The sequence below is a fragment of the Carcharodon carcharias genome, chromosome 10 (assembly GCF_017639515.1).
Source record: "Carcharodon carcharias isolate sCarCar2 chromosome 10, sCarCar2.pri, whole genome shotgun sequence".
Classification (NCBI taxonomy): domain Eukaryota; kingdom Metazoa; phylum Chordata; class Chondrichthyes; order Lamniformes; family Lamnidae; genus Carcharodon; species Carcharodon carcharias.
In genome coordinates, this window is record NC_054476.1 from 164,518,491 (window position 1) to 164,545,391 (window position 26,901).

Sequence of the window (26,901 nt, forward strand, 5' to 3'; positions counted from 1 at the left end):
AACGCTCATTGCGTTTTAAAAAAAAACTGGATATGCACTTGGGGTGCCGTAACCTACAGGATTCCAGACCCAGAGCTCAAATGTGGGATTATGCTGGATAGCTCTACCTTGGCCAGCATTGTAACAATGAGCAGAATGGGCTTCTGTACTATAAATCTTTCTATATTTCTATCCATGTTGGAGCATCCCATGTGTGGCTCCAGCTACAAATCAATAAATATTACTGCAGGGCAACATTGCCAAGGTCTCACACACTGGTCATCAGCTCAGCCAAGAGACCAGAGAATGATCCAAGGCAGCTGGGAAAACTTACCAAAGTTTGAGAGGGAAGGGAAAATTTTCCACCCTAAAAAGTACATTTAAATAAAAATTGCACACATTCAGAACTTCCTTTATTCATGCAGCACAAAAAGGACAATGGCAGAGTGGCTTCTTTGACTTTGGATCCTTCATGGAGATCATGCAGCCCTGGGCACAGACGGTGGTGGTGGGAAGAGCCAGGTAAATAATTAATTACTATTTCTTTCATTCATTTATTCATTCTTTTCCCCTCTCAGGATGAACAAAGATATTGGTAAAACCCATTATGAGAGAATGTGTTTTTTGATTGCACCACAAACCATAGGCAGTCAGTCTACATGGACTAGTTGTAGAGTCACAGGTTTATATGTTCAACACAAAAACAGAATTACCTGGAAAAACTCAGCAGGTTTGGCAGCATCGGCGGAGAAGAAAAGAGTTGACGTTTCGAGTCCTCATGACCCTTCGACAGAACTTGAGTGAATCCAAGAAAGGGGTGAAATATAAGCTGGTTTAAGGTGTGTGGGGGGGGGTTTGGGTGGGGGGAGAGAAGTGGGCGGAGAAGAAAAGAGTTGACGTTTCGAGTTTATATGTTGTTGAAGTGCTAGAGGGAATCTGTTACCCTGCTTGCAATAAGTAGTATTGTAGTGGCATGGCCAGGTAAATGTGATTGGGTAATACGTACCTGTTCCCAAGAACTTCATATACAGTGCATTTGAAAACTGAAATTAAAACTATGGTTATTTCTTATAGAAAAGGAAAATACTGCGGATGCTGGAAATTATTCCTTTCTAGTAATAAGATATGGCATAATTCCAACATAGCCAGTTCTTCTGCCAGGTTTTCTGTTTCCCCAGCCATGGTCTGTCTTTAGTGAGTTTCAAACAAATTAGGGAGCTTTTGTGGTGTACGCCATAGCTAGGCTGAACCTTCACAGGCTCATTTCATATAAAATCTTTGCAATCAGCAAAGATCACTTTCATCCCATCTCCTGAATCTGAACCCAGATGAATGAGATTTGTCGGAAAAGAAACTTGGTGTGGAATGAGAAAATACAGCGCAGTAAAAGAAAAGAAGGAACTGTTAAAGAAGTGGAAACACTCAAGACTCAAAAGAAGATAAAGAACAGTACAATAAGGCAAAAAAGCAATGCAAAGGAAGTGATTGCTAGAGAAAGATCCCTGGCCATGGAAGAAATATATGGAAGTTTGGATACCAAAGAGGGACAAAAAGATATTTTCAGAATAGCAGCTGCTAGAGATAGGTTAACAAAAGATGTGAGAAATATACGTACAATCAAGGATGCAGATGGTGTAACCTTAGTGAAAGAGGATGAAGTCAAAGAGAGTTGGGACCAATACTTTAACTGGCTTAGGACTGAAGAAAACCTGAAAAAAAAGACAAAGTAACTGCAAACCAAGGAATGACAACTATCATCAATCTGGAAGAAATCAGAGTGGCACTAAAAGAAATGAAAAACGGCAAAGCAGTAGGACTGGATGAGATACCAGCAGGAGCATGGACCTGCCTAGGTGAATATGGGGTACAGGTCCTGAACAAACTAGTCAAGAGTTATGAACCGGCGATTGAGGGAAAATAGTGGAAATCCATGAAGGCCAGCTCGGATTCATGGCTGGAAGAAGTACCATAAATGCCATTTTTTTTTTTAGACAAGTGGTGGAGAAATATCGGGAAGGCCAAGCAACAAGAAGAATTATTCATCGAGGCATCAGTGTAATGTTATTGTCAATGGACTAAAATTCCAGAGACCCAGGGTAATGCACTGGGGACCTGGGTTCAAATCCCACCATGGCAGCATGTAGAATTTGAATTCAATCAATAAAAATCAATGATTTGATCACCATGAAATCATCGTTGATTGTCATAAAAACTCATCTGGTTCACTAATCCCCTTCAGGGAAGGAAATCTGCTGTCCTTACTTGGTCTGGCCTTCTTGTGTCTCCAGATCCAGAGCAATGTGGTTGACTCTTAAATGGCCTAGCAAGCCACTCAAGTTGTATCAAGCCACCATAAAGTCAATAAGGCATGAAACCAGATGGACCATCTGGCATTGACTCGCTTAGCAATAACCTGCTCACTGATGCTCAGTTTGGGTTCCGCCAGGGTAACTCTGCTCCTGACCTCATTACAGCCTTGGTTGAAACATGGACCAAAAGAGCTGAACTCCAGAGCTGAGGTGAGAGTGACTGCCCTTGACATCAAAGCAGCATTTGACTGAATGTGGTACCAAGGAGCTCTAGCAAAACTAGAGTCAATGGGTATCAGGGGAAAACTTTCTATGGGTTGGAATCATACCTAGCAGAAAAGATGATGGTTGTGGTTGTTGGAGGTCAATCATCTCAGTTCCTCAGGGTAATATCTTAGGTGCAACCATCTTCAGCTGTTTCATCAATGACCTCCCTTCCATCATAAGGTCAGAAGTGGGGATGTTCGTTGATGATTGCACGATGTTCAGCAGCATTCCCGACTCCTCGGATACTGAAGCAGTCCATGTCCAAATGCAGCAAGAACGAGACAATATCCAGGACTGGGCTGACGAGTAGCGAATAACATTCATGACACACAAGTGCCAGGCAATGATCATCTCCAACAAAAGTAAATCTAATCATCACCCTTTGGCATTCAATGGCATTACCGTTGCTGACTCCCCCACTATCAACATCCTGGGGTTTACCATTGACTAGAAATTGAACTGGACTAACCATATAAATACTGTGGCTACAAGAGCAAGTCAGAGTCTAGGAAACCTGTGGTGAGTAACCTACCTCCTGACTCCCTAAAGCCTGTCCACCATTTACAAGGCACAAGTCAGGAGTGTGATGGAATACTTTCCATTTGCCTGGATGAGTGCAGCTCCAACAACACTCAGGAAGCTTGACACCATTCGGGACAAAGCAGCCCGCTTGATTGGCACCCCTCTCACAAATATTCATTTCCTCCACCACCAACGTAGAATGGCAGCTGTGTGTACCATCTACAAGATACACTGAAGGAACTCACCCAGGCTCCCCAGGCAGCACCTTCCAAACCCACAACCGCTACCATCTAGAGGGACAACAGCAGCAGACACATGGGAACACCACCATCCAGAAGTTCACATCCAAGCCACTCACCATCCTGACTTGGAACTATATTGCTGTTCCTTCACTGTCACTGGGTCAAAATCCTGGAACACTCACCCACAGTGCTGTTCGAGAGGACGTATCCCTCATGGACTGCAGTGGTTCGAGAAGGCAGGTCACTACCACCTTCTCAAGGGCAATTATGGATGGGCAATAAATGCTGGCCTAGCCAGCGATGCCCCCATGTCATGAATAAATTTTTAAAAATCTAGAGAATGCGTATGAACAGGTGCCTAGAGAGGAAGTCTGGAGATGTGCTAGATTTCGAGCAGTCCTTGAGAAATGTGTGCAACTTTTTAGGACATGTACAAGGAATGCCAAGCAAAGAGTAAAAAAGCAGTGTTGGGAGAGTGAGAGTTTCAAAGCCAAAATTGAATTACACCAAGGATCGACACTGAGCCCGTTCCTCTTCCTGGATGTCATGAATATTCTAACAGAGAAAGTGAGATTGAAAGTGCCGTGGTCAATGATGTTTGCAGATGATATTGAGTTATTGGATGGATGATGAGAACATGAGCAAATATCTGGAGACAGAAATATGAAGCTCACTAGACTAAAGGCCCAATTTATGGACTCTGTGAACCTATGGAAGAGGATCTGGGTAAAGGTGTAAAATTTATGGATGAAGACTTGGCAAGAGTGAATACTTTCAAGTACCTGAAGTCAGTCGTGACAGAAGATGAAAGAATGGAAATTAAGCAACAGATTAGCTCTGCTTGAAGTACTTGGAAGAAATGCAGTCTGATAGAAAAACATTGCTGAAACTGAAAGGAAGAATCTGCAGGACAGTTGCGAGGCTGGCCTTATTACATAGTGCAGGAACTTGGGCAACATCAGGAAGAGAGGAACAATGACTGGATTCTAATAAAATGTGGATGCTGAAGTGGATGTGTGGAATAATGAGAAAGGACAAAATCAAGAAGCAGCAACATCAGGGGGTCAATGAAGATTGTGGGAGCATCGAAGAACGTAGCCAAGAGGAGATTGAAATGGTATGGTCATCTGTTGTGGAGAGAGAGAGAAGAGGGAAATTTGGTGAGCCGGGTAATGAAGATGGGACTGTCAGGAAGAAGGAGAAGAGGCCTAAGACCAAATGGAAAGATGTGGTGCCAGGAAGACTTAAACTCAGCAGGATTGGAAGAGGAATTGGTAACTGAAAGGAGGAAATGGAGAAGAGTGATCAACTGGCATTGTGGTGACTCCATGTAAAATGGGAGAAGCTGAAAGAAGAATAAGATGATTGAGATTTGTTGGAACGTTTTACTACAGGTGGTCCAGTGAGCTAGCTCACCAAAGGTCCACACAAACCTCGTTCTAGGACAAGAGTTACTGCCTGCAGTTCCCCGATGGTGAATTCTTGGTCACCATGATCAGATCCTGGATAGTGATGGGCAATGGTCAGTTCTTCCTTACAAGAAGGAGAACTAGCTACCTTGGACCATTTTTTCCATATTTCTCCTAGAGATAACTTTCCCTCACAGCCTAAGGAAAGTATTTAGAAAAATCTAAGAGGAGAAAAGGAAAAACGCAAACTGGAATTTTGGTTTAATACTGTGGGTTTGGATATTGTCTGTTTTACACTGTGATATTAACCACAGGCTAGTACAATATAATATATCCGACAGATCAGTATTTTAACATAGACCCACATTACACCGCCTCTGTTTCAATGTATAGAACACTCAAAAGCTTATGTTTGCAGCTCTGATTCACTCTTACTGCTTCATGCATGCAACAAAAAGGACATCTGGGGGAATGTTTTCCCACTCGGAGCAGTTGTTTTCTACTTTGGAGAGATTGCTTGCAGCCTTTTGCTTTCAGATAACATCATACTACTCACTAACAATCTCCCCAAGACAGCCAGCAGCAGCTCTTTATGTGTGCCCAATATCCAGCCTGGAAGTGGAATTTTCTGAATTGAAATTATATGGTGCTCTATTAGGAAATAGTAAGTTACGGTGTTAATGAAATTCCTTTATCTGCTATTTTTCAAAGGTATTAACTTAGAGAACTACAGGAGGCCAGTTGTTCCATTGCGCCTGTGTGTCGCCTCTCTGAAAGAACTACCAATTACCCCTGCTCTCCTCTTTCCATATAGCCCTACAATTTTTTTTCCTTTTTAAGTAGAGATTCAATTCCCTTTTGCAAGTTATTGTTTAATCAGTTTCCACCACCTTTCCAGGCCATCATAACTTCTTTTCATAACCCCCTTTTTGTCTTAAATCTGTGTCCTTTTCTTAGTGGCCTGCAACCAGTGGAAACAGCTTTTCCCCATCTGCTCTATCAAAACACATTATTTTGAACACCTCTTTTAAATCTCCCTTATTCTTTTCTGCTCAAAGGCAAATAATCCAAGCTATTTTAGACTCTCCAGATAACTGAAACTCCTTAAAATAGCAAACAGAAGAATTTTGTACAAATCTGTTGATGAGTTTGTTACTAATATCACTGTGATTTCAGCCCATTTGTCTGTAGATATAGTTGAAATAAGGTACTGGAGAAGGCAAAGAATACCTGCAAATCCTAGATATCATAAATAAAAACTGGAAACTTCTGGAAACATACCACAGTGTATTCAGCATCTGAAAGAGAAAGCTGGGTTAACGGTTTGTGTGTGCTCCTTCATCAGAACTGGTCACCTGCAGCCAGAAAAAAATGGTACTGACTGCACCCGCTTGTTTAGGTGACCCCTGCGCCCACCAGGGATAACAGCGCCACAGCGAATATTGAGGCTGTTGTCTGTGGCAACATTGTGATATAAAGTGACCGTGACACAACAGAGCTCTTGTATTCCGCTCTTTCCTGTATTCCCCTTTACTAAATGGACTCTTCTTTGCTGTCCTCCTCCCTCCGACCACCCCCAACTATCAGCAATTCATTTCTTGCCTCTTTTGGCTAACACTCTTCCAGAGACAGTTTAAACGGCTGCTCTTTTCTTTATCATGATGAAATGATGGCAATTACTTCGATGTTTTCGATGACACAACGCTCTGAAGTGCTTAAGTGGAAGTGTGTACAAATGAGGCAACAGTAAAATAGGCAGAAATGGGAAGAGAAACAAAACATGTTTGAGCACTTACCTTTTTTCCCTGCTAAAAATGATAATAACATGTTTGTTGTGGGGCTATTGGGGGAAACAAAGCTGATCTTAAATGCTTTGTACAATTTAGCCAATGTCCGAAGCATCTGTTTGCTTTTCTGTGAGATTCAAAGTGGAAAAAATTGTAAACAAACAAGAGACGTAGCCACTTCAGGGAACTCATTCAAGTTGTGGGGAATGGATCCTCCTGATAGCTGTGCTTTTACTTTGAGGTTATATGTAGTAATAGTTTGCCCACTAACGAGCACCGTCCTGCTTCCAGCCTGTTTTGCCATTGCTTTTAAACAATTTAGATAAATCATTATTCCTACCTTTTCAGTACTTCTAACATAAAATCTCCCTAATCTTGTCACAGTAGAATAGTGAAAATTAAAAATTAGATAATTGCAAATACATATTTTGCAAATGAATGACTGGTTGGTGAATATATTCATGACCCATGGCAAAGGTGCTTCAAAAAATGCTATGCTGTATTAAAATGTGATTATTGCAGACTGTAATCTAAGGGACAGCATTCAAAGGTGCATTCTGCAAACTGTAGTTAATGTTTTCTTTTGTTGTGTGTGTGGATTTAATTTATTGTAAAATTGCACCAGGGAACATAGGCTGCAGAAGTCACAACCAATTATTACGATTGATGCAGCTGGTAAAGCAGAGTTATTTAAAAATCCTGGAGGGAAACTTTAAACAGCTGTCATAACCTATAATTTTAAGTGTTATTTTTGAGATGCAACTCTAAATTCAGGATTCAGACCATCGAGGTTTTACATTAAACTAAAGGAAACATTTTATTAATTTACACAGGCTGTGGGCCAAGTGCTGGTAAATGGGATTAGGTAGGTAGGTCAGGTGTTTTTCACGTGTCAGTGCAGACTCGATGGGCCGAAGGGCCTCTTCTGCACTGAGAGAGTCTGTGATATGCACACATGGCTACAAATTACTACTATCATAACTTTTAACAAATTCCCAAACTAATTTCCATTGAGGCAACAGCAACCCATAGAACCTCATTTTGAATTTGTAAGGTGAAAATGCTTTGCCTGGTGTTTGCTTAAATCTGTGGGTTGCTGTTGCCTTAATGGAGATTAGTTTGGGAATTTGCTAAAAGTTATGAGAGTAGCAATTTGTAACCATGTGTATATAGTTTAACCTGTGTAATAACCAGTTGCAAACTGGAGCAGCCTGTAGCACTAGCAAGTTCTCAAAAAAGAAGTATGGTGATTCCTCCGCAACTTTCCTGAAGTTTCTCCACTTAGTCAAGAAGAGCTGGATATAAAGTCACAGGAGCAGGTTGCAGTCACTGACTTATAGAGAGTATAATGTTAGCATAATCAGCAGGCAAAGGTGGGTGCTGAGTACCTAGATCAAGCTCAGGGGAGAAATGCAAGCATGTAGAATACAGATGGAAAGAGGAGATAGACGCCAGTGCTGCAACTTGGCTTGAGAGACAGCACCATTGCTCCTGCGATATTTCCTGTAACATAACATTTGCTTTAAATATGGCACAGCAAACAGCTATCCACAAATATAGTAGGGTTGAAGGAGATCTTTTCATTAGTTTTGCCCATGAAACCTGCCCCACACACCACACAAACCTCTCATTCACTCATTAGCAACATTTGCTGGGAGAAGCAAATAAAAACCAGAGGAGAAAAAGCTCTGCAATCAGTTCAGGAAAAGCATTGGGGAATTCTTTAACAACTCAGTAAGGTAATTGAGCACAACTTCAGAAAACCAAGCTAATTGCCATTTCCCCCTCGATATCATGCTATCTCTTCTTCCGATTTCCTCCCCATCCTTTTGAAAGGGTTGCTTCATCCTGGATTTGGTTTCTGAGGCAACACCATCCTCCTATGCCAAGCCCCATGCCTAATGTTGCTCTCCTCTAATGTCCACATATGGACTTTCATCCCGGAATCACTGAACAGCAATCAAAAATGGAGTCCTGGCTCATATTTTCCCTTTGCTAGCCAAGTATGTTCAGACTAATTCTAACACACTGCCACCACCACAGCTGAGATTAGCTAACTTAACATATCCCGAGAAATGAACCTGGCACCTTCCCATTGTGAACAGATGAGTACCATACATAGCGTGCATCTACCCACTATGCTAGTGGACAAACTCAGTCAGATATATAAGGTGGACCAGCTGCAAATTTTGTGTCCAGGCTGATCTATTTGCATAAGACAGAGCTTTGCTGACTATATATGACATGATATTTATTATACATTTTCACCTGTTTTAATAAATGTGTGTGTGTGTGTGTTTGACAAAGCCTTGAATTGATTTCTGAGTGTACTGTGGTGAGGGATTTCTGTCCATTGTCTGGTTTAGAACATTGGTTTGAATGATTGCCAGAATCTTGTCAAATGCTTTCTTTACAGAATCATTTTGGCAATTTTGTGTAGAGAATAGCCCGTTGCTGTTGAGTGGTTTGATATTTGCACAGATGATAGTGAATACATTACACATGAGTGACCAAGTCATGAGTGTGCTGCGTCCAGTCGGGACCTTGAGGTGTATCAATATCCCATCATACTGGTGCCTGTGGAGAGTCTATCTCGTTCAGTAAATAACCCAGTAGCCAGAGGCTGTACTGTTCATACAGTGACAGGGACTTGAATAAAGGCTGCATTTTTACTTGCGTAAACGATTTTCGTTTGTAAACAATTTTCAAATTTAAGTTTTAAGTGATGGTGACTGACTTCTTTGGACAGTACCTAATGCTTTAAAGTTTACGTGCTCCATTGTGGTGAGGCATTGTGGAGGCTGATCTTGTTGAGTTACAGAATTACTTTTATTGCACTAATGTTTTTTTCCCTCTGTCCCTGCTTTTGTAGCCTGTCTCCTGTATATACCTTCATTATTCTGCTCTATTAAGCAGCTTTTTGCCATCTGTGTTACAAAATGGTTTCAGTAGAAGTTCTGCAGCAGTATAATAATACTGGTACTGTGAAATTTACCCTGTTTCACATTATGTGGTAGATTCCACTGCACCTGCAGGAACTTACAATTGCACTGCTAATCTTTGAAGTGCCTAGGGGCGTTTTGTACATTAAAGCTGCTATAGAAATGTAAGTTGATGCAAAGTATTTACAGCAGAGAAATGTACAATTCAGCCCAACTGGTTGATGGCAGTGTTTATGCTTCACACAAGCCTCTTCACACCCCTTTTCATGTAGTATTATTTCCATATCCTTCTGTTCCTTTCTTCCTTGTGTGTTTATGTAGATTCCCCTTAAATGCTTCCATATGATCTGCCTCAACCATTCCATGTGAGAATCTGTTCCACATTCGGTCGTTGACAGGGCCCTCAACCGTGTCCGGCCCATCTCCCGCGCATCCGCCCTCACTCCTTCTCCTCCCTCCCAGAAACATGATAGGGTCCCCCTTGTCCTCACTTATCACCCCACCAGCCTCCGCATTCAAAGGATCATCCTCCGCCATTTCCGCCAACTCCAGCATGATGCCACTACCAAACACATCTTCCCTTCACCCCCCTTATCGGCATTCCGTAGGGATCGCTCCCTCCGGGACACCCTGGTCCACTCCTCCATCACCCCCTACTCCTCAACCCCCTCCTATGGCACAACCCCTTGCCCACGCAAAAGATGCAACACCTGCCCCTTCACTTCCTCTCTCCTCACCGTCCAAGGACCCAAACACTCCTTTCAAGTGAAGCAGCATTTCACTTGCATTTCCCCCAACTTAGTCTACTGCATTCGTTGCTCCCAATGTGGTCTCCTCTACATTGGAGAGACCAAACGTAAACTGGGCGACCGCTTTGCAGAACACCTGCGGTCTGTCCGCAAGAATGACCCAAACCTCCCTGTCGCTTGCCATTTTAACACTCCACCCTGCTCTCTTGCCCACATGTCTGTCCTTGGCTTGCTGCATTGTTCCAGTGAAGCCCAACGCAAACTGGAGGAACAACACCTCATCTTCCGACTAGGGACTTTACAGCCTTCCGGACTGAATGTTGAATTCAACAACTTTAGGTCGTGAGTCCCCTCCCCCATCCCCACCCCCTTTCTGTTTCCCCCTTCTTTTTTTTCCCCAATAAATTATAAAGATTTTCCTTTTCCCACCTATTTCCATTATATAAAATTAAAAAAAAAACCCACTAGAGCTATACCTTGAGTGCCCTACCATCCATTCTTAATTAGCACATTCGTTTAGATAATATCACCAACTTTAACTTTAACACCTATGTGTTCTATTGTACTATTGTTGTTGACATCTTTTGATGATCTGCTTCTATCACTGCTTGTTTGTCGCTACAACCACACCAACCCCCTCCACCTCTCTGTCTCTCCATCTCTCCACCCCCCACACACACACCTTAAACCAGCTTATATTTCAGCTCTTTCCTGGACTCGAACTCAAGTTCTGTCGAAGGGTCATGAGGACTCGAAACGTCAACTCTTTTCTTCTCCGCCGATGCTGCCAGACCTGCTGAGTTTTTCCAGGTAATTCTGTTTTTGTTTTGGATTTCCAGCATCCGCAGTTTTTTTGTTTTTACCACATTCTAACTATTCACTGGATAAAGAAATTTCTCCTGAATTCCCTATTGGATTTATTAGTGACTATATAATATTAATGAGCTCAGTTTTGATCTCCTCATGGGTGGAAACATCCCTTTGCCTACCCTGTCAAACCCCTTCAGAATTTTAAAATCACCCCTCAACTTTCTCTTTTATCATGATAAGAACCCCAGCCTGTTTGACCTTCCATGATATCATCCCTGTAAATCTGTTTTGCACTTTCTTTAGAACCTCTGTATGATTTTCTAGTATGGAGACTAAAACTGGGCACAGTACTCCAAGTGTGGTCCAACCAAGCTTTGGTAGAAGCTTAACATAGCTTCACTGTAATTACAGGATGAATCATTTACGTAGACCGTTGGGTTGTAATGTGGACAAAGGAATTTATAACGGGAATGCAAAACTAAAGAACAGAATGTGCAATTTTAAAATAGCGACTGAATTACAACTGTGCACCAGGTTCTAATTAACACTTGCCTCCTGACCCCTGCTGCACCTGAAGAAGACACTTGTTCATGACTCGATGTGTAAGGTCACAGGAGATCGACTAGTCCACCAATAACAATATATCTTTTTTAAAAGCAGTTAAAAAGAAACTGCATCTAGGTGCTGGGGGAATGCAAACAATGGCCTGTAATTTGTGGTTGGCAGTGAAGTATGGCTGTTGCCACTGACTTTGAAAGCTGCACTGAGAGACCTACCGATCTCTGTGGCGAGAACTTTGTCAACGCACAATTCATTGCAGCATTGTTTAATGGGGATTCCGCATGTCGAGCTGAAGTGTTGTCATCAAACTGTCCACGCAGCCAATTGCATTAAAGAATTTTCACAGACAGCACGCCAGGAAATGAACACTAATAATCATTCCACGTTTTAAAAACATTTACAATGTAAAATAAAAATGGGAGGATATACACATGAGATTAAGGTAGAAGCTGAAGTATCATGAACAAACTTTTTTAAAAAAATTAAAAATATAGTTTAAAAAAACTAATAATTAATCTTAATAGAGAAATTCAACAACATTCCAGTAATTTTTCAAAGCCAGATCAATTGTTCAGCTAGTTATTATTGAGTTCACCATTAAAAACTCAGTTTACTAAGGTCACTGCTAGAAACCCATTAAAAAAAAATTAAACCTTGTCCACTGTGATGTGCAAAAGGAGAAGTTCTCACCAGATTAATTGATTTCACTGACTGCTGACTGGGTGGAGGTGGGTAAAAATCCACTGTGTAACCTATGGTGGAATAGTGAATGACAGACTGCAACTTCAAGATTTCTATGTGTGCGCTAAACTGAAGTTGTGATTCTTGTAAAATGCCTTTAAAAGGGATATCAGCATGACATCACTAGAAGGGAAGTGTGTCATGCAATCTAGTCTTAGTTTCACTTTTGCCTTTGAGCGGAGCACAAAAACAGAGCTCCGCTGATGATGTATTTAAGCTTTCTACCTCCTATAAATGTTCACATGTGCCTGGTCTAAATAAATGAACCCACACATGTTTACCTAATCCCTTATGAGTGATTGGTGCCTTTTATATCATTATAAAAACACAACATGGTGCTCAGCAGTGGGATAAGAGTGGGGCAGCAAGGTTAAATACAGGAACAACATGGTGAACAGCCTTAGATTGTGAACCCTCCACAATGTCGGAGAGTGTTGAAATTGCAGTGTGGTGACTGCACGGAGAAACTTTGAAGGCACAGTGCTCAAATAAAGAACTGGTAAGCAGATGGATCCCTCGTGCTGAGATTGCAGTGCACAGCCTTGTCAGTTCAGTGGGTGGTACAGCACATCAAGAGGACTAGCACCAGGTTAGCTCAGTTGGGAAAGGTGACTGACCAGGGAGCAGACCGGATCAGTAGCAAACAAGGGATAGTCAAACAAAAAAAAAGTCATAAAAATCGTGCCAGGAAAGGTTGTGATTATAATGGGAGGCTTCAGGAGTTGCTGGACAATAAATTGAATAAAAAGCAAAGACATCATTACTTCTTGGTGCATTCCTGCCACAGCTGGTCTTCGTGGACAGATCTTCTTATAGAAGAAGAATGTCCACAAAATTCCCCAGTTCGAATTGGGATACAGCTGACCAAATATCCAAATTCAACATGTTTAAACAGCATACAGAGTTATGGTTTCATGATTCAGATGTGTCAGAACCACATAAGCAAGCCATAAAAATTTGCCTAGCAATTGGGAATGAAGGTCTACACAGGCTGACCACATTAGGATTAACAGCAGACGAGCTAAAGGATCCCCAAAAGATATGGACTGCATTGGAAGACTGGTCCAGAATCAGGTTAAACCTCTGTTCTTCGACTACAGCTCATGCCATTTAAACAACAGCCTACAGAATCTATAGACCACTTCATCAGCAGATGCAGAGAAAAGGGTACACACTGTGATTTTTCAAATGCAGAACTAGCAGACAGAATTGTTAAGTTTGTGATTGCATCCACACCCATGGAAGAATTCCAGAAAGATCTGCTAGACAAGCCTAAAATGTATAGCATCGAAGATTTTCTCAAGGATGGACATAAGTACGAAGTGATCCTCCATTTGTTGATGCATTTACTAGAATACCCAAAACTAGCAAGACATATGAGAGGTGAGGCCTTATGCATGCACCATGGAAATGCCCAGCTTTCCACCAATTCTGCAAGGCATGTGGCAGAAAGGGTCATTGTCAGTGGCAGTGTGCTAGAGCAAAGACTGATGCAGCTACAAAGAGCCATGTACTAATCCAGAAAGACCGTACACAGCGAGCACCTTCAAGCAGCAAGAATGACCATCTGACATCCCTTCAGAAACATACATGAGATGATTGGCAAACCACAAAATGACGATGATGTGCACAACTAGATGAAGAGCAGTGATCACATGTTTCACACCATCAACCTCATGAAAGCATAGATGCCATCACACCATCCAAAATGTTTGCCAAGACTCGAATTATCTGTCCTAAGAAAGTTGGCAACTATTTGTTATTGGCTAAGATTGATAATTTTAGTTTATTTGGTGTGCCTAGAGAGGTCATTACAGAAAGCTGACAATTTATTTCAGGATATGGGCGAGAAGTGGAATATCAGTCACACCAGGTACTTCTCATTACCCTGGATCCAATGGCCTAGCTGAGCAAATGATTTGCATGGTGAAATCCCTAATTCTCAAATGTAGAAAGACCAAGCAACTTCCATACATTGCACTGTTACATCTGAGAGCGACACCTTTTAAGTGCAACTATTCCATCACTGGCAGAGCTCATGTTTGGCAGACCGATGTGTACCTTCTTTACCTACTCATATCCATTCTACTGTTCCAGAAATTAGAGAACAACTTTTAAAATGGCAAGAAAAGCTGACTAACGTGCACGATAAGAATGCAGGTACAGAATTGCCAAGTTTACAGTTAGGACAACAAGTTCACATCCAGGATCCCACAGAAGGCCTGTGGCAACCAGCCAATGTAACAAGGATTTGTTCGGAACCAAGGTCCAATGAAGTTATTATACACAAAGGTGCAACAGTGAGGCGTAACCGAGGACAAAGCGGATCCATTCCAACTCCTCAACCACTGTACAGTCCTACTGCATCAGGGACAAGATCCCAAATACAACCAGGAACGACAATCCACAGATCACTGTGAGCAGTTAAAGAAGCCAGACGAGGTTACCATACCAGCAGATTACCTTTACACTTTGGAGCATCATAGATTCACCAGTCTTATACCTTTATGTAATGGTAACTAAATACAAACATGTATTGTAAATAGTTGTACTTTGGAAGGGGGCGAAAGTATCTTTAAAAAGAAAGGGGGATCTTATAATATGCCTTTAAGGGATATCAGCATGACAGCACTAGAACGGAAGTGTGTCATGCGATCTTTACCTTTGAGCAGAGCACAGACACACAGCTCTGCTGCAGATGTTTTCAAGCTCTCTACCTATGTATAAATGTTTTCATGTGTCTCGTCTAAATAAACAAACCCACAACGTGTTTACGCGATCCCCTATGAGTGATTGGTGCCTCTATATCATTATAACAACACAACAACATTCAGATTCAGAGGGGTAATGATGACAAATGGTGATGCTTTGTTGTCAAAAACCCTGCAAATTCTGGACCGTTGTTTTAATTTAAAAACTGTTATCAGGCCAAGTTTAAAATATATAATTCAAACTACATAAACATTAAACTTGATGTGCTGAACAATCTGTGCAAGCCATTTCAGTCACTTGTACAGCTCCTGCATATTATGCTAGGGAACCACTCACTGCCTCTGCTCTGAAATGTCCAATTTTTTGGCCAAAAATAAAATTATTTTCTGTTGAAATCTCAGGAAGGTTAAAGAAAAAGGGGACCTCATTTTATGCTACTATATTCTAATACTCTATGTTGCAATTGTGCGGCAGAAGTAAACTCAGTAAACATCAGTACTGCAGTCAAAGGGTGGTGCAGCCTGAGAGCTAATAAAACTCACTATGATGGATGGATTTGCTAGTGTGCAGTGACTATCTCAGTTCTGTAAGTGGTATGGTTCAAAGTGAGCATCTTAATTGATAATTTTATTCTCCTCAAAATCCTTATATATTGAGTGTCACTCTCGGTCTCCCCCCCCCCCCAACCCTCCATTTTACATGGGGTTGGGAATACAGGACAGTTCTTTTTGGTCAGTCTGTCAGTTTGCAGGCTGGCTGTTCATCCATTTCACGCTTTGATGGTGGATGACATTCATGCAAGGGCACCACCTGGTTGTAATGTCATTAAATAATCTTCAGCTAATTACAAGTGAACGCTGTGTCAAAGCATATAATATAAGGTCTAATTGGCCGACATTTCTTGCTCACATCAGAATTGTCTGTCTTAAGTAGGCCTAAATTGGATGGACCATACCACAGTCCTCTCCACAGGCAGTGCCAATGCAAAACACTGTAAATGCGCAGGTCTTAAGCACTGTTGGAAGTAAGTGCCTTCCCCACTTTTTTCCCCGTTTCTTTCTCTTTCCCTTTCTCTCTCTCTCTCTCTCTCTTTCTCTCTCCTCTCTAGCAAACCTATCATGCTCAGATACCTCCTGTAACTCTGCTGCTTTCACAGCTTGCTGTTTTTATTTTGTTTCTGTGATGTCCTTTGAGATCTATTATTAAGTTAAATGCACCAAGTTGCTTAATCTGAGAAAGGCTTGAAGGTGAATGCTGATGGTGATTGGCCTTCAAAACAGTCTCTCATTTGAGAATCTTACTCCAGAATTTTGGCCTCTTTTGCTCCAAATAAATGATTAGATTTTGGAAGTTTAGATCAACGTAGCTCAATCTAAGGTGTATGTGATTGTAAATGTATTAGTTTCCAGCTCCTATAATGAAAGTACTTTATAGAATCATAGAAAGATATAGGTCAGAGGCCATTTTGTCCATCTCATCCATACCAAATCTTTGAAAGAGCAATCCCAATTAGCAACACTCCCCTACTCTGGCCCTTGCAATTTTGTTTTTCCTTCATGTATTTGTCCAGTTCCCTTTTGAAAGTTACGATTGAATCTGTTTTCACCACCCTCCTTAGACAATGCATTCCAAAAAAAAAATCCTATTGCATTTATTTCCTTTGCCTGTCACTTTAAATCTTAATTTGAAATTATACCCTGCACACCCAAGTCCAGATCATGAATATATACACAAAAAGAGCAGCGGTCTGTTACCAACCCCTGTGTGCTTCCCTCCACTCTGGGATGGGGGCGGGGCGGGGGGGGAACAATCATTCTCCACTACTCTCCGCTTTCAGCCCTAAGCCAATTTTGCATCCATGCTACCACAAGCTTTAATTTTGTTTCCATCCGTTATGGGATACTTAGTCAAATTTCTTTTGAAATCCCGGATTTACATCAACCACAGCACACTTATAATCCCCCTCCCTTACTTCATCAAAGATTCCAGGCAAGTCAGTCAAACACAATTTTCCATTAATAAACAAATACCTGGAAAAACTCAGCAGGTCTGGCAGCATCTGCGGAGAGGAACACAGTTAACATTTCAAGTCCGTATGACTCTTCAACAGACCTAAGTAAAAATAAAAGCGAGGTGAAATATAAGCTGGTTTAAGGGGTGTTGGGACAAGTAGAGCTGTATAGAGGGCCAGTGATAGGTGGAGATAACCAAAAGAATACGTAGACAAAAGGACAAAGAGGTGTTGAAGCTGGTGATATAATCTAAGGAATGTGATAATAAAGGTACAGGTAGCCCTGGTGGGGGTGGGGTGGGGGGAAGGGATCGAAATAGGCTAAAAGGTGGTGATAAAACAATGGATGGAAATACATTTAAAAATAGTGGAAATAGGTGAGAAAAGAAAAATCTATAAAATATTTGGGAAAAGGGGGGATCGGAAAGGGGGTGCGGATGGAGGGGAGAGTTCATGATCTTGCCATTAATAAATCCATTCAGCCTTTCATTAATCGGACCTTACCTTTCCAAGTGCCGATTAATTTTGTCCTGGATTAATGTTTCTAAAAGTTTCCCTACCCCTGACATTAGGCTGACTAGCTTATAGGTGCCAGATTTCCCTCTTCCCTTTCTTCAGTTGAGATGCAAGATTCGCAATCTTTCAGTTGTCTGGCATCACTCCATACCTAGGGACGATTGTGGCCATACCCTGCTCAATTTCCACCTCAGTTAAGTAGGATGGATTGGGGGACTTTTTAAATTTGAATACTGTCAATCTTTTACGCACATCTCTTTACTTTTATCCTATCTAAAATTGCTACAACGCCCTTCTTCACTACTATGTTGGGAGCATCCTCTTTAATGAAGACAGGTGCAAAGTACTCACTTAGTACCACAGCCATGCCCTCTGCTGCCATAAGAAGATCACCTTTTTGGGCCTTAATTGAACCCATTCTTCCATTGTCTAACCTTTTACTAGCTATATGGTCATGTAAAACTTTTAGGTTGCCTTTCAATTTAGCTACTAATCTATTCTCATATGCTGCTTTTGCTGCTCTATTTCCCTTTTTTAAATCTTCTCCTGTACATTTTGCATTCATTTTGGTTCTCTAATGCATTATCAACCTTACAATTGTTTCTGTTTTCTGGTAGATTTTTATCTCTATATCTTTAGTCATTAAGGGTGCTCCAGCTTTAGATGTACTTCCTTTCTGTCCTTGTGGGAATGTGTCTTCTCTGTGCCTTAACTATCTCCTCTTTGAAGGCCCTTGATTCCTTGGTGTTTCTCACGTGTCGGTGCAGACTCGATGGGCCGAAGGGCCTCTTCTGCATTGTGAGATTCTGTGATTGCTCAATTGCTGTTTTGTCCACCAATTTTTATTTACAATCCGCCTGGGCCAGATCCCATTTTTAACTTCCTGAAATTGGCCCTCCTCTAGTTTTAATGCTCAGTTGTTCTTTGCCCTTTTCCGTTACCATTCTAAACCTGATGACGTTATGATCGCTGTTGCCCAAATGCTTCCCAGCTGAAACATGCTCTAATTGTCCCACTTCATTCCCCAGAAGTAGGTCCAGCACTGCTTCCTTCCTCATTGGGCTGGAAATACACAAGAAAGTTCTTTTGTCACATTTCAAGAATTCCTCCCCACTTTGCCCTGTAATGCTGTTACTGTCCCGGTCAACATTAGAAGAGTTGAAGTCCCCCATTAACAATGCTTCATAGTTCTTGCATCTTTCAGTAATCTGCCTGTAAATTTGCTCCATTCTCTCCTTCCTGCAATTTGGTGGCTGACAGTTTACACCCAACAGAGGAATAGTTCATCTGTTGTTTCTTAATTCTAGCCAAATAGATTCTGTCTTTGACCTCTCCACTACATCACCTCATTCCTGTGCTATAACAGTTTCTTCCTTCAGCATTACTACCCTGAGTCCTTTCTTTCCCTTGGGCTGAATCTTTGGCTCAGCGAGCGGGGGCGGGGCCCACTTGCTGAGGTGTAAAATGACGCAGGGTGACATCAAGCATGTGTCCAAGTTGGCTGTGCACCCGCCGAACTGTCAAAGGCCTGTTAAGGTCATTAATGAGCTAATTAAACCCTATTGAGAAAGCTGCCCGTCCACCCCTTAATGTTGTCGGGCAGGCGAAGAGCCCAGGCGGCCTTCGCATTTTTCATGGAACCTCATCCACGGGCGGGATGAGGCTTCATGAAGGGTTTAAACATTAAATAAATTGTTTCATTCAAGTTTATTGACATGTCCCAGCTTTATTAAAATTTTTGGAACTTAAACTAATCTCCCTGAGGCAGCTCTATGCCTCAGTGCTTGCGTGAAAGAGCGCAGGCCCCAACTCAGGGAACCCACCCCCTCCCCACACACACACACACACACACACACACACACACACACACAGGGAGCGTCACGCTGGGCGGGCCTTAATTGGCCTGCCCACGTAAAATGGTGGCGCGGACCCGATCGAGGGTGCCAATCAGACTCGCGCCCGCCCCCACACAACCCCACCTACGGTGAGGTGAGGTGGGGATTCTACCCCTTAGCTATTTTTTCTGAATAATTTGTAGCCAGGAATACTATTCCAAACCACACCAGGTTGAGCCAGATCTCTGTTATTGCTACTATTTAAGTCTCTTGCGGTGACTTAAGCTTGCAACTCACCAACCTTAATTGCCCACTACATGTATTTACACACATGCACACTAAGCCCATCTTAAACCTCCTCATACTTGTCCGCTGTTGGATCCCTCCTATTTCTGAAATACCTTGTGTTCTAATGCTGTTCGTGTCCCCCAGTTGTCTGTGCACCTTGCTTCTCCTCTCAAATGTTTCATCCTGGTCCACATGCCCCTGCCAAATTTGTTTAAATCCTTCCCTGCACTCATTCATGCCCCGATGAGGATATTGGTCCCAGCTGTGTTGAGATGTAATCCATCGCATCTTGAACAGGTAACTCCTATCCCAGAGATAAAAACAAAAAAACTGCGGATGCTGGAAATCCAAAACAAAAACAGAATTACCTGGAAAAACTCAGCAGGTTGGCAGCATTGGCGGAGAAGAAAAGAGTTGACGTTTCGAGTCCTCATGACCCTTCGACTCGTAACTCCTATCCCAGAACTGATCCCGACGCTCCAGGAGTCTGAAGCCCCCCTCCCCCCCTCCTTATATAAAAATATAAAATTGTTTTAAAAGTATTACACAGCTATGCATGGCAGCCATGTTACCAACCATCTCTGCAGCATCAGTGTGGGAGCTTTCTTTATATTTGAAACAAAATACATTATTCTGAAGCATTTTTCCCTGCCTGTTCCAGATTGGGTGGAATACCTGTGGGAGTGGTTGCTGTGGAAACCAGGACTGTGGAATTATCAATACCAGCAGACCCTGCAAATCTGGATTCAGAAGCGAAGGTAGGCTGTGCTGTGCTGAGTTCTGCAACGTGCATCCAAGGAAGAAGCGTGGTGATTTGACTTAGGAAATTTCCTCAGCCCTCTGTTATATTACAGCTTTTACATTGATAAGATGATGCAAAAAACTGCAGTATAATTGAAGAGGGAAGTTGCTGAAATTACTCGACATCTTATTTAGCGAGCAAGGTACCACCACCTTGAGGAGCGCTTCACAAACAGCGGAGATCGGAATTCATTAATGGCAGAGAGCTGACTACCTCCTCAAGGCCAGGATTTCCCGCTCGCCGACGGGGGGGGATGAGATTGGGCGGAACTCCAGACGTCACCCCGCCCCATTTCAATTTGCAGGAAGGCGGGGGCTCAGCAGAATCAGCTGTGCACCCATCGGCCTGTCAGTGGCCAATTGAGGCCATTGACAAACTCACTTGAGTAATTAGTGGACCTGTCCGTCCGACCTTAAGGTTGGCGAGCAGGCCGGGAGCCCTGGCGGGCATTGGAAAAAGCATCAAACCTCATCCACGGGCGGGATGAGGTTTCATGTAGGTTTTTAAAAATGTAATAGAAGTGTCTTTGAAAGTGCTGGACATGTCCCAACAGAGTCACATGAGGGGGCATGTCAGGGAATTTTTTTTTTTCTAAGATTTTTTAGTGTGGAGTCGATCTCCCTGAGGCAGCACTTAGCCTCAAGGGGATGAGTGCATTCTTTCATACGTATGTGCAAAAGAGCACATCCTTGGCTCAGGGGACCCCACCCACCGCACAGGAACTGCATAGCGCTTCCTGGTGGACGTCACACAGGGCGGGCCTTAATTGGCCCACCCACGTAAAATGGCGGCGCACCCCCAATCGGGGGTGCCAATCAGTCCTCCATGCACCTGCTCCTAAATTCCCCACCCCCAACTCAACAGGGGGAAAATTCTGCCCCAAGTCTCTGCAGACATTAAAAATTTAACCACCTTCCAACCAGAGATGAATACAAAGGTGGTATTATAACTCGAATACTGTCTGCGCATTGCTCCTTGGAGGTCCTAGTCTTAGGTGCCGGCACTATGACACCATCACTCGACCTACAAAAAGAGAATGTGCGTTTATGTAAATCTTGTCATGACTTCATGATGTTCTGAAGGGTTTTACAGCCAATGAAGTACTTTTGAAGCATAGAGGAACTAGGTAGGATGTCGCTAGGCTATCTCTAATTTGAGACATCACTGCTGAGCTCGATGATGACCTCGTTTGATGTCCTGCACTTTCCAGTGGGAGTCGGTGTACTGCACTGGGGAACCCCATCGTATTTTCCTTCCCCTGTCCCCAGTGCAGCACTGGATTGTAGGCTGCACTGGCTATAGTTGGGTAGCTAATAAGGATTTCATTTTAAAAATGGCCAGCCTGAATTCTCCAAAATGTTATGAGCCATGTGGCGCATTCCAGTTTGTCACATTGATATTTCTTCACCAAGAAGGTGAGCGTTTTAAAATTTGGCATTTGGCTTGTTTTACTCTTATTGGGTAGAATCTTGTGCCCTCCCCGATGACAGGCTTGGTGGCAGGGGGACATATAATCGGTGGGAGGGCGAAAGCCACCCCTCTGCATTTCTTCCAACGCCCCCCCCCCCCCCCCGCCACTCCCTCCCTGCTAGAGAGAGACCCTCTGCCTGGGTCTCTCCTCCATCCAGGCTGTCGGCTGGATGCTGTACCGGCAACAGCTGCCAGCTCCCCGGTGGCGCTGCTAAGTGCAGAACAGCTACTGACCTCTGGTCGGCAGCTCTTGACAGGTGGGATTTCCGGCCCGGGGCTTTGATCCTGGGGGGAGGGGGGGTGCCGCCAGCCTGTGGCTGATTGGCAGTCCGTGACGGGCCTTCCCAAAAAGAGGCAATGCCGGGGAATTGCCGGAGCCTCCAACGTGTGGCTGAAATCCCTGTCGCCTCCACAAGATTCCACCCATTCGAACAGGGACATTTTTTTCCCTTTTTCTCGTCGAGTTGTTTTGTCCCAGATATGAGAGTAGGGCAGCTGCTGTGAGTAACCTGCCAAAGTTACTTTGAACCTAAAACAAAAACAGAAATAGCTGGAAAAACTCAGCAGGTCCGGCAGCATCGGCGGAGAAGAGCACAGTTGATGTTTCGAGTCCTCATGACCCTTCAACAGAACTAAGTAGAAGTAGGAAAGGGGTGAAATAATATAAGCTTATATTCCACCTCTTTCCTATTTCTACTTAGTTCTGTTGAAGGGTCATGAGGACTCGAAACGTCAACTTTGCTCTTCTCCACAGATGCTGCCAGACCTGCCGAGTTTTTCCAGCTATTTCTGTTTTTGTTTTGGATTTCCAGCATCCGCAATTTTTTGTTTTTTTTTACTTTGAACTTACTAAGTTTCACCCGTGGACTCAACTCCCTTCCCTTCCTCTCCTCTTCCTTCCCTTTGCTTAAGCTTGAGGCCTTCTTTACTAAATTGTGGCTAGTCAACAATAACATTGTGATCTGTATGAACAGATAATCCAGCAAGCCGGTCAGGTGTGGTTCCCTGACTCTGCCTTCAAAACAGCTCAAGCCATCAAGGATCTGAACCGAGAAGGATTGCCACTGATGGTGTTTGCCAATTGGCGAGGTTTCTCTGGTGGGATGAAAGGTAAAGAGATTTAAGTAGATAAAAATGTTTCCAAGTTTACTTGAATCAAAGAGCCTTGACTTCCCTGCGTTTTACTGCAACAAGGAGAGCATTATATATAGTAACTCCTCGTTTAACATCGCCCCATTTACCGTTGTTTCACTTCAACATTGGTAAGTTAATGGGGCCGGTAATCTCGTTGAGCATTGAAAGATTCATTTTAATGTCATTTCTGGCCTGACCCGATTGGCGCCATTTTGGAATGGCCGCTCCCTGGGATGTGGCCTCTCCTCAAATCGTGGCCTTGTCCCCCCTCAACCGAGCTCTGGGTTGTGGCTTCTCCTCCTCGCTGACACAGACCTTCTTGCCACTTTCCTCGCCTGGGCCTGGGCCTCCGTTGCAGATCCAGGTCCGATCCGAAGCTGGGGCAATCATGTTGTGTGGGGTGCAGAAGTGCCAAGCTGGGGCTGCTACAACCCATGTTTATTTTTTTAAATGCTCCTGCCTTGCTGTTCTTCTCCCAATTCAGGGAGAGGGAAAGTGGCGAGAGGGTGGGTTGGGGAGGGCTAGAGGCCACAACTCGGAGGGTTGGAGCGACCAGGAGGATCAGGGAGTGGGAGATTCGGGGAGCAGGATCCGTAGCGTGCAAGGGGTACTGTAAGTAGAAAGTTACATTTTTCTTTTATATGTTTAAACTTATTTTAAAAGTTATTTCATTTATCAGTGTAGGAATTTAGCAATGTAATGTAAAATATTTTATCTTAGAGGGTATAATGTTTTAATATTTTTTTCTGATAAGTAAGTTCCTACAGAATCTAACTACAGTTTTAACATTGATTCCTATGGGAACCAACATCTCACTTAAATTCATTTCACATAGAATCATGATTTTCAGAAATGCAACCACAACTTTAAGTGAGGACTTAACTGTATATCTAGATGACTGTGCATACCATTCAGACATCATGCAAGGTTGAATGCTCTGTCACCATGAAGCACTCCACCTAGTGGTTGAGTGAAGAACAGTCAAAATTAATCTGAACTGACTGACAAGTTCAAAATTTCTTTGACCATGTGTGGTCTTGATTAGGAAGTCGGTGCCATAATCTGCAGGGCCATGAGGCAACCTGGTTTCCCGTAAGATCTTCAAAAGGGTTTTTGCACTTTTTGCAGGAAGAGGCAATGGAATATTTCTGAATTGTGACTCAATCATTTTTAAAGTGTCTTCAGCAATGGTGGTGCTGTACTTTTTGATCAAGTCCACGTTTAGTTGTCACTGATGAGTTCAGTAGCTGCAATGCAACTCGAAGCTGTTACAGCAGCACACGCAGTCTGACACACATTTTATCAAGATCAATCAGTCACAGCTTTAACTGACTTTATATCCCATCCACTTATGTTGCTTTGATTTTGAATATTTGTGCTTAGGCTGTGAATGCAGATCATACCAGGGAAAGGAGCATTTTAAAAGAAAGAGCTGAAACAGAAAAATTGTAATGTTCATATTTGTTGCTATTTAATCTTTTATAAAAATCATCCTGCTGCTGAGATTTGTCCTTAATAAGGGATCCTGAGGTTGAGAGTCATCATTTAATAAATCGTAGTATTTTTAAATGCTCCAAAAACAATTTTGTGGAACCCAGGGCTTGCAGTGGCTGCATTACTTCTGGAGCCTTGATGGTAGTGTATCCCTTTTAAGGTGTCTTTCACAGCCTCAGTAAATAAAACATCATGGCACAAGGGTCCACTTTGAAATTGTTTGGCCCAATAATTCCGTTCACTTACAAGGAGAAACGTGTGCATGTAGTTTATTCCTTGGCACTGCTTTGATTATTCATGGGGTGGGGGAAGGAAAGCAGAGGAAGAAAATAAACAATTACACCATTCTCCAGTGCACACACACGGCAAGGAGCCAATTGGATGGTGGGTAAAGCATCTCAGAAATCGTGTGTAATGAGTAGGAAAAGATTAGACGCAGTTCTTGCTATGCTGAAAATTGACATTAGTGAAAACTCTTTACTCGACGACCTAGGAGGTCCAATTGAAGTTGGATAAAAAGCACATCCAGATACGTTTGGATTGGTCTTCTGCACATTTTTATGTGGCTAAAAGATTATCAAGATAATGCAAAATTAAATTATGAAAGTCGCTGAATATTTAGTTGGGGGGTATCCATATGCTAGGGTTTAGTTAGGCAGGCCAGCAGTGACCCAAGACAGTAAGAAATCAGCCGTGAAATTTACCAGAAATTAACACCAGGGTCGTTGTCTCAGCATGAGTGGTTTGATAGGATGCGAATCCCTGTGAAATTAACCACTCTCTTCTTCCCCTCCAGACATGTATGATCAAGTGCTAAAGTTTGGTGCATACATCGTCGATGGGTTGCGAGAGTACAAGCAGCCCATGCTCGTGTACATCCCCCCAAATGCAGAGCTGAGAGGTGGCTCGTGGGTGGTCATTGACCCCACCATCAACCCCAGGCACATGGAGATGTATGCAGACAAGGAGAGCAGGTATGGAAATTGACTCAGCTTTGATTACACTGGTGCTTAACCCTTTCTACGTTCACCTGTCCTTTATATTTTTTCACTTTAAACGAATGAACTGTGTCATCTACCAGTTGAGATGACACAGACATGGGGTTTTTGAAATAATCTCTAAACCACACGTACTAATTTCAATGTATTCAAACATGGTTAACAAATATGTATAATGAACGAAGATGGAAGAGTGAAAAAAAATGACAAAATTATCCCTATTCTCAAATGTTAGCTCAGAGGAGACTATCGACTGTTTATACTGGCCCAGATTTAGCCCAATTTGTAACAAAATTATTGCTGCCGAGCCATTGAAATCCAGCAAATGAATAGTCTTATTCCTGTGGCTTAAGGAAGTGTTTTTATTTAAAGTGGGACTGGCTAAAATATGCACTGATTTTCCTCAAAATCCTTGAGGGATCTAAAGGGCTATTCCTCCATAGGAGTCAAGTCACCACTGCATGGAAGGTGTGGGGTGCGATAGTGGATAGTTCTCATTTATTTCATCAATTCTGTGAATGTTCTTTGTATTTTATGTTTCCATTCCTCATTGAAAATTTTGCTCTAAATCCATGTTTCTGGATGTTCTGTGAAAGGAAATGTTACTTGACAACTGTAAGACTCCTGAGGCTGAACGATTCAGTCTGACTTCACACAGAATTTCTGTGCATGCGATAAAGGACGCTGGCCCTGTTTACATTGTGTCTGTCACAATGTATAAACTATATATATATATATATATATATATATGGATTAAATTAATTATTATTTGTCTTTGTGTTATTTTCTCTTTTCATTAGGTAATCCATTGCCTAATTCTCTTAAGGTTGTGGGTGACCTGCTCCTGGCTTGACCCAATATCCTCCCCATTTTGCATTGCTCTTAATCAACCTGCAGGAAAGTGTCTGCAAGAGGAGTTCGTGACGTGTTCTATGATTGTTTTGTTTTCTCTCTGGCCTGCCCTTTTATTTGGTGTTTCATTCCCAGGCATGAGCTTGGCCTCTGGCATTTAGAGGAGTGGGTACAAAACCCCCTCACCAGGCCTCTGTTGATGCTGTGTGTGGGTATCAAAGTGACACAAAAGAGGACCAGGCTGATTCGCCCTCCGATTTGTGGTATTCTTCCCTCCCTCCCATGTATGGGAAAGGTTTTGCTCTGCTTCCTCACCCACCATGCTCCCCTCCTCTTTTCCGCCTCACATTCGCCATCTGTAATAAACGGTGGTCTTGTACTGCCAAGTTATCATGCAATAGCAGCATCCCCACTGTGAAGTTCATATTGTGCATTACAGGACTAGGTATTATTCTGCCATTTAGCCCTGTT

General features: G+C 42.7%; 1 protein-coding gene across 2 annotated transcripts in view; it reads left to right on the top strand.

Moving 5' to 3' along the window:
* Positions 1-26,901, top strand: part of acaca (acetyl-CoA carboxylase alpha) — a 303,263-nt gene that overhangs the window by 229,756 nt on the left and 46,606 nt on the right. For both annotated transcript variants that reach the window (XM_041197029.1, XM_041197030.1), the window contains 4 exons: positions 405-501; positions 20,342-20,438; positions 22,927-23,062; positions 25,377-25,554. In XM_041197029.1, the coding sequence (XP_041052963.1) occupies positions 405-501; positions 20,342-20,438; positions 22,927-23,062; positions 25,377-25,554 (508 nt within the window). The remainder of the gene's footprint in view (positions 1-404; positions 502-20,341; positions 20,439-22,926; positions 23,063-25,376; positions 25,555-26,901) is intronic.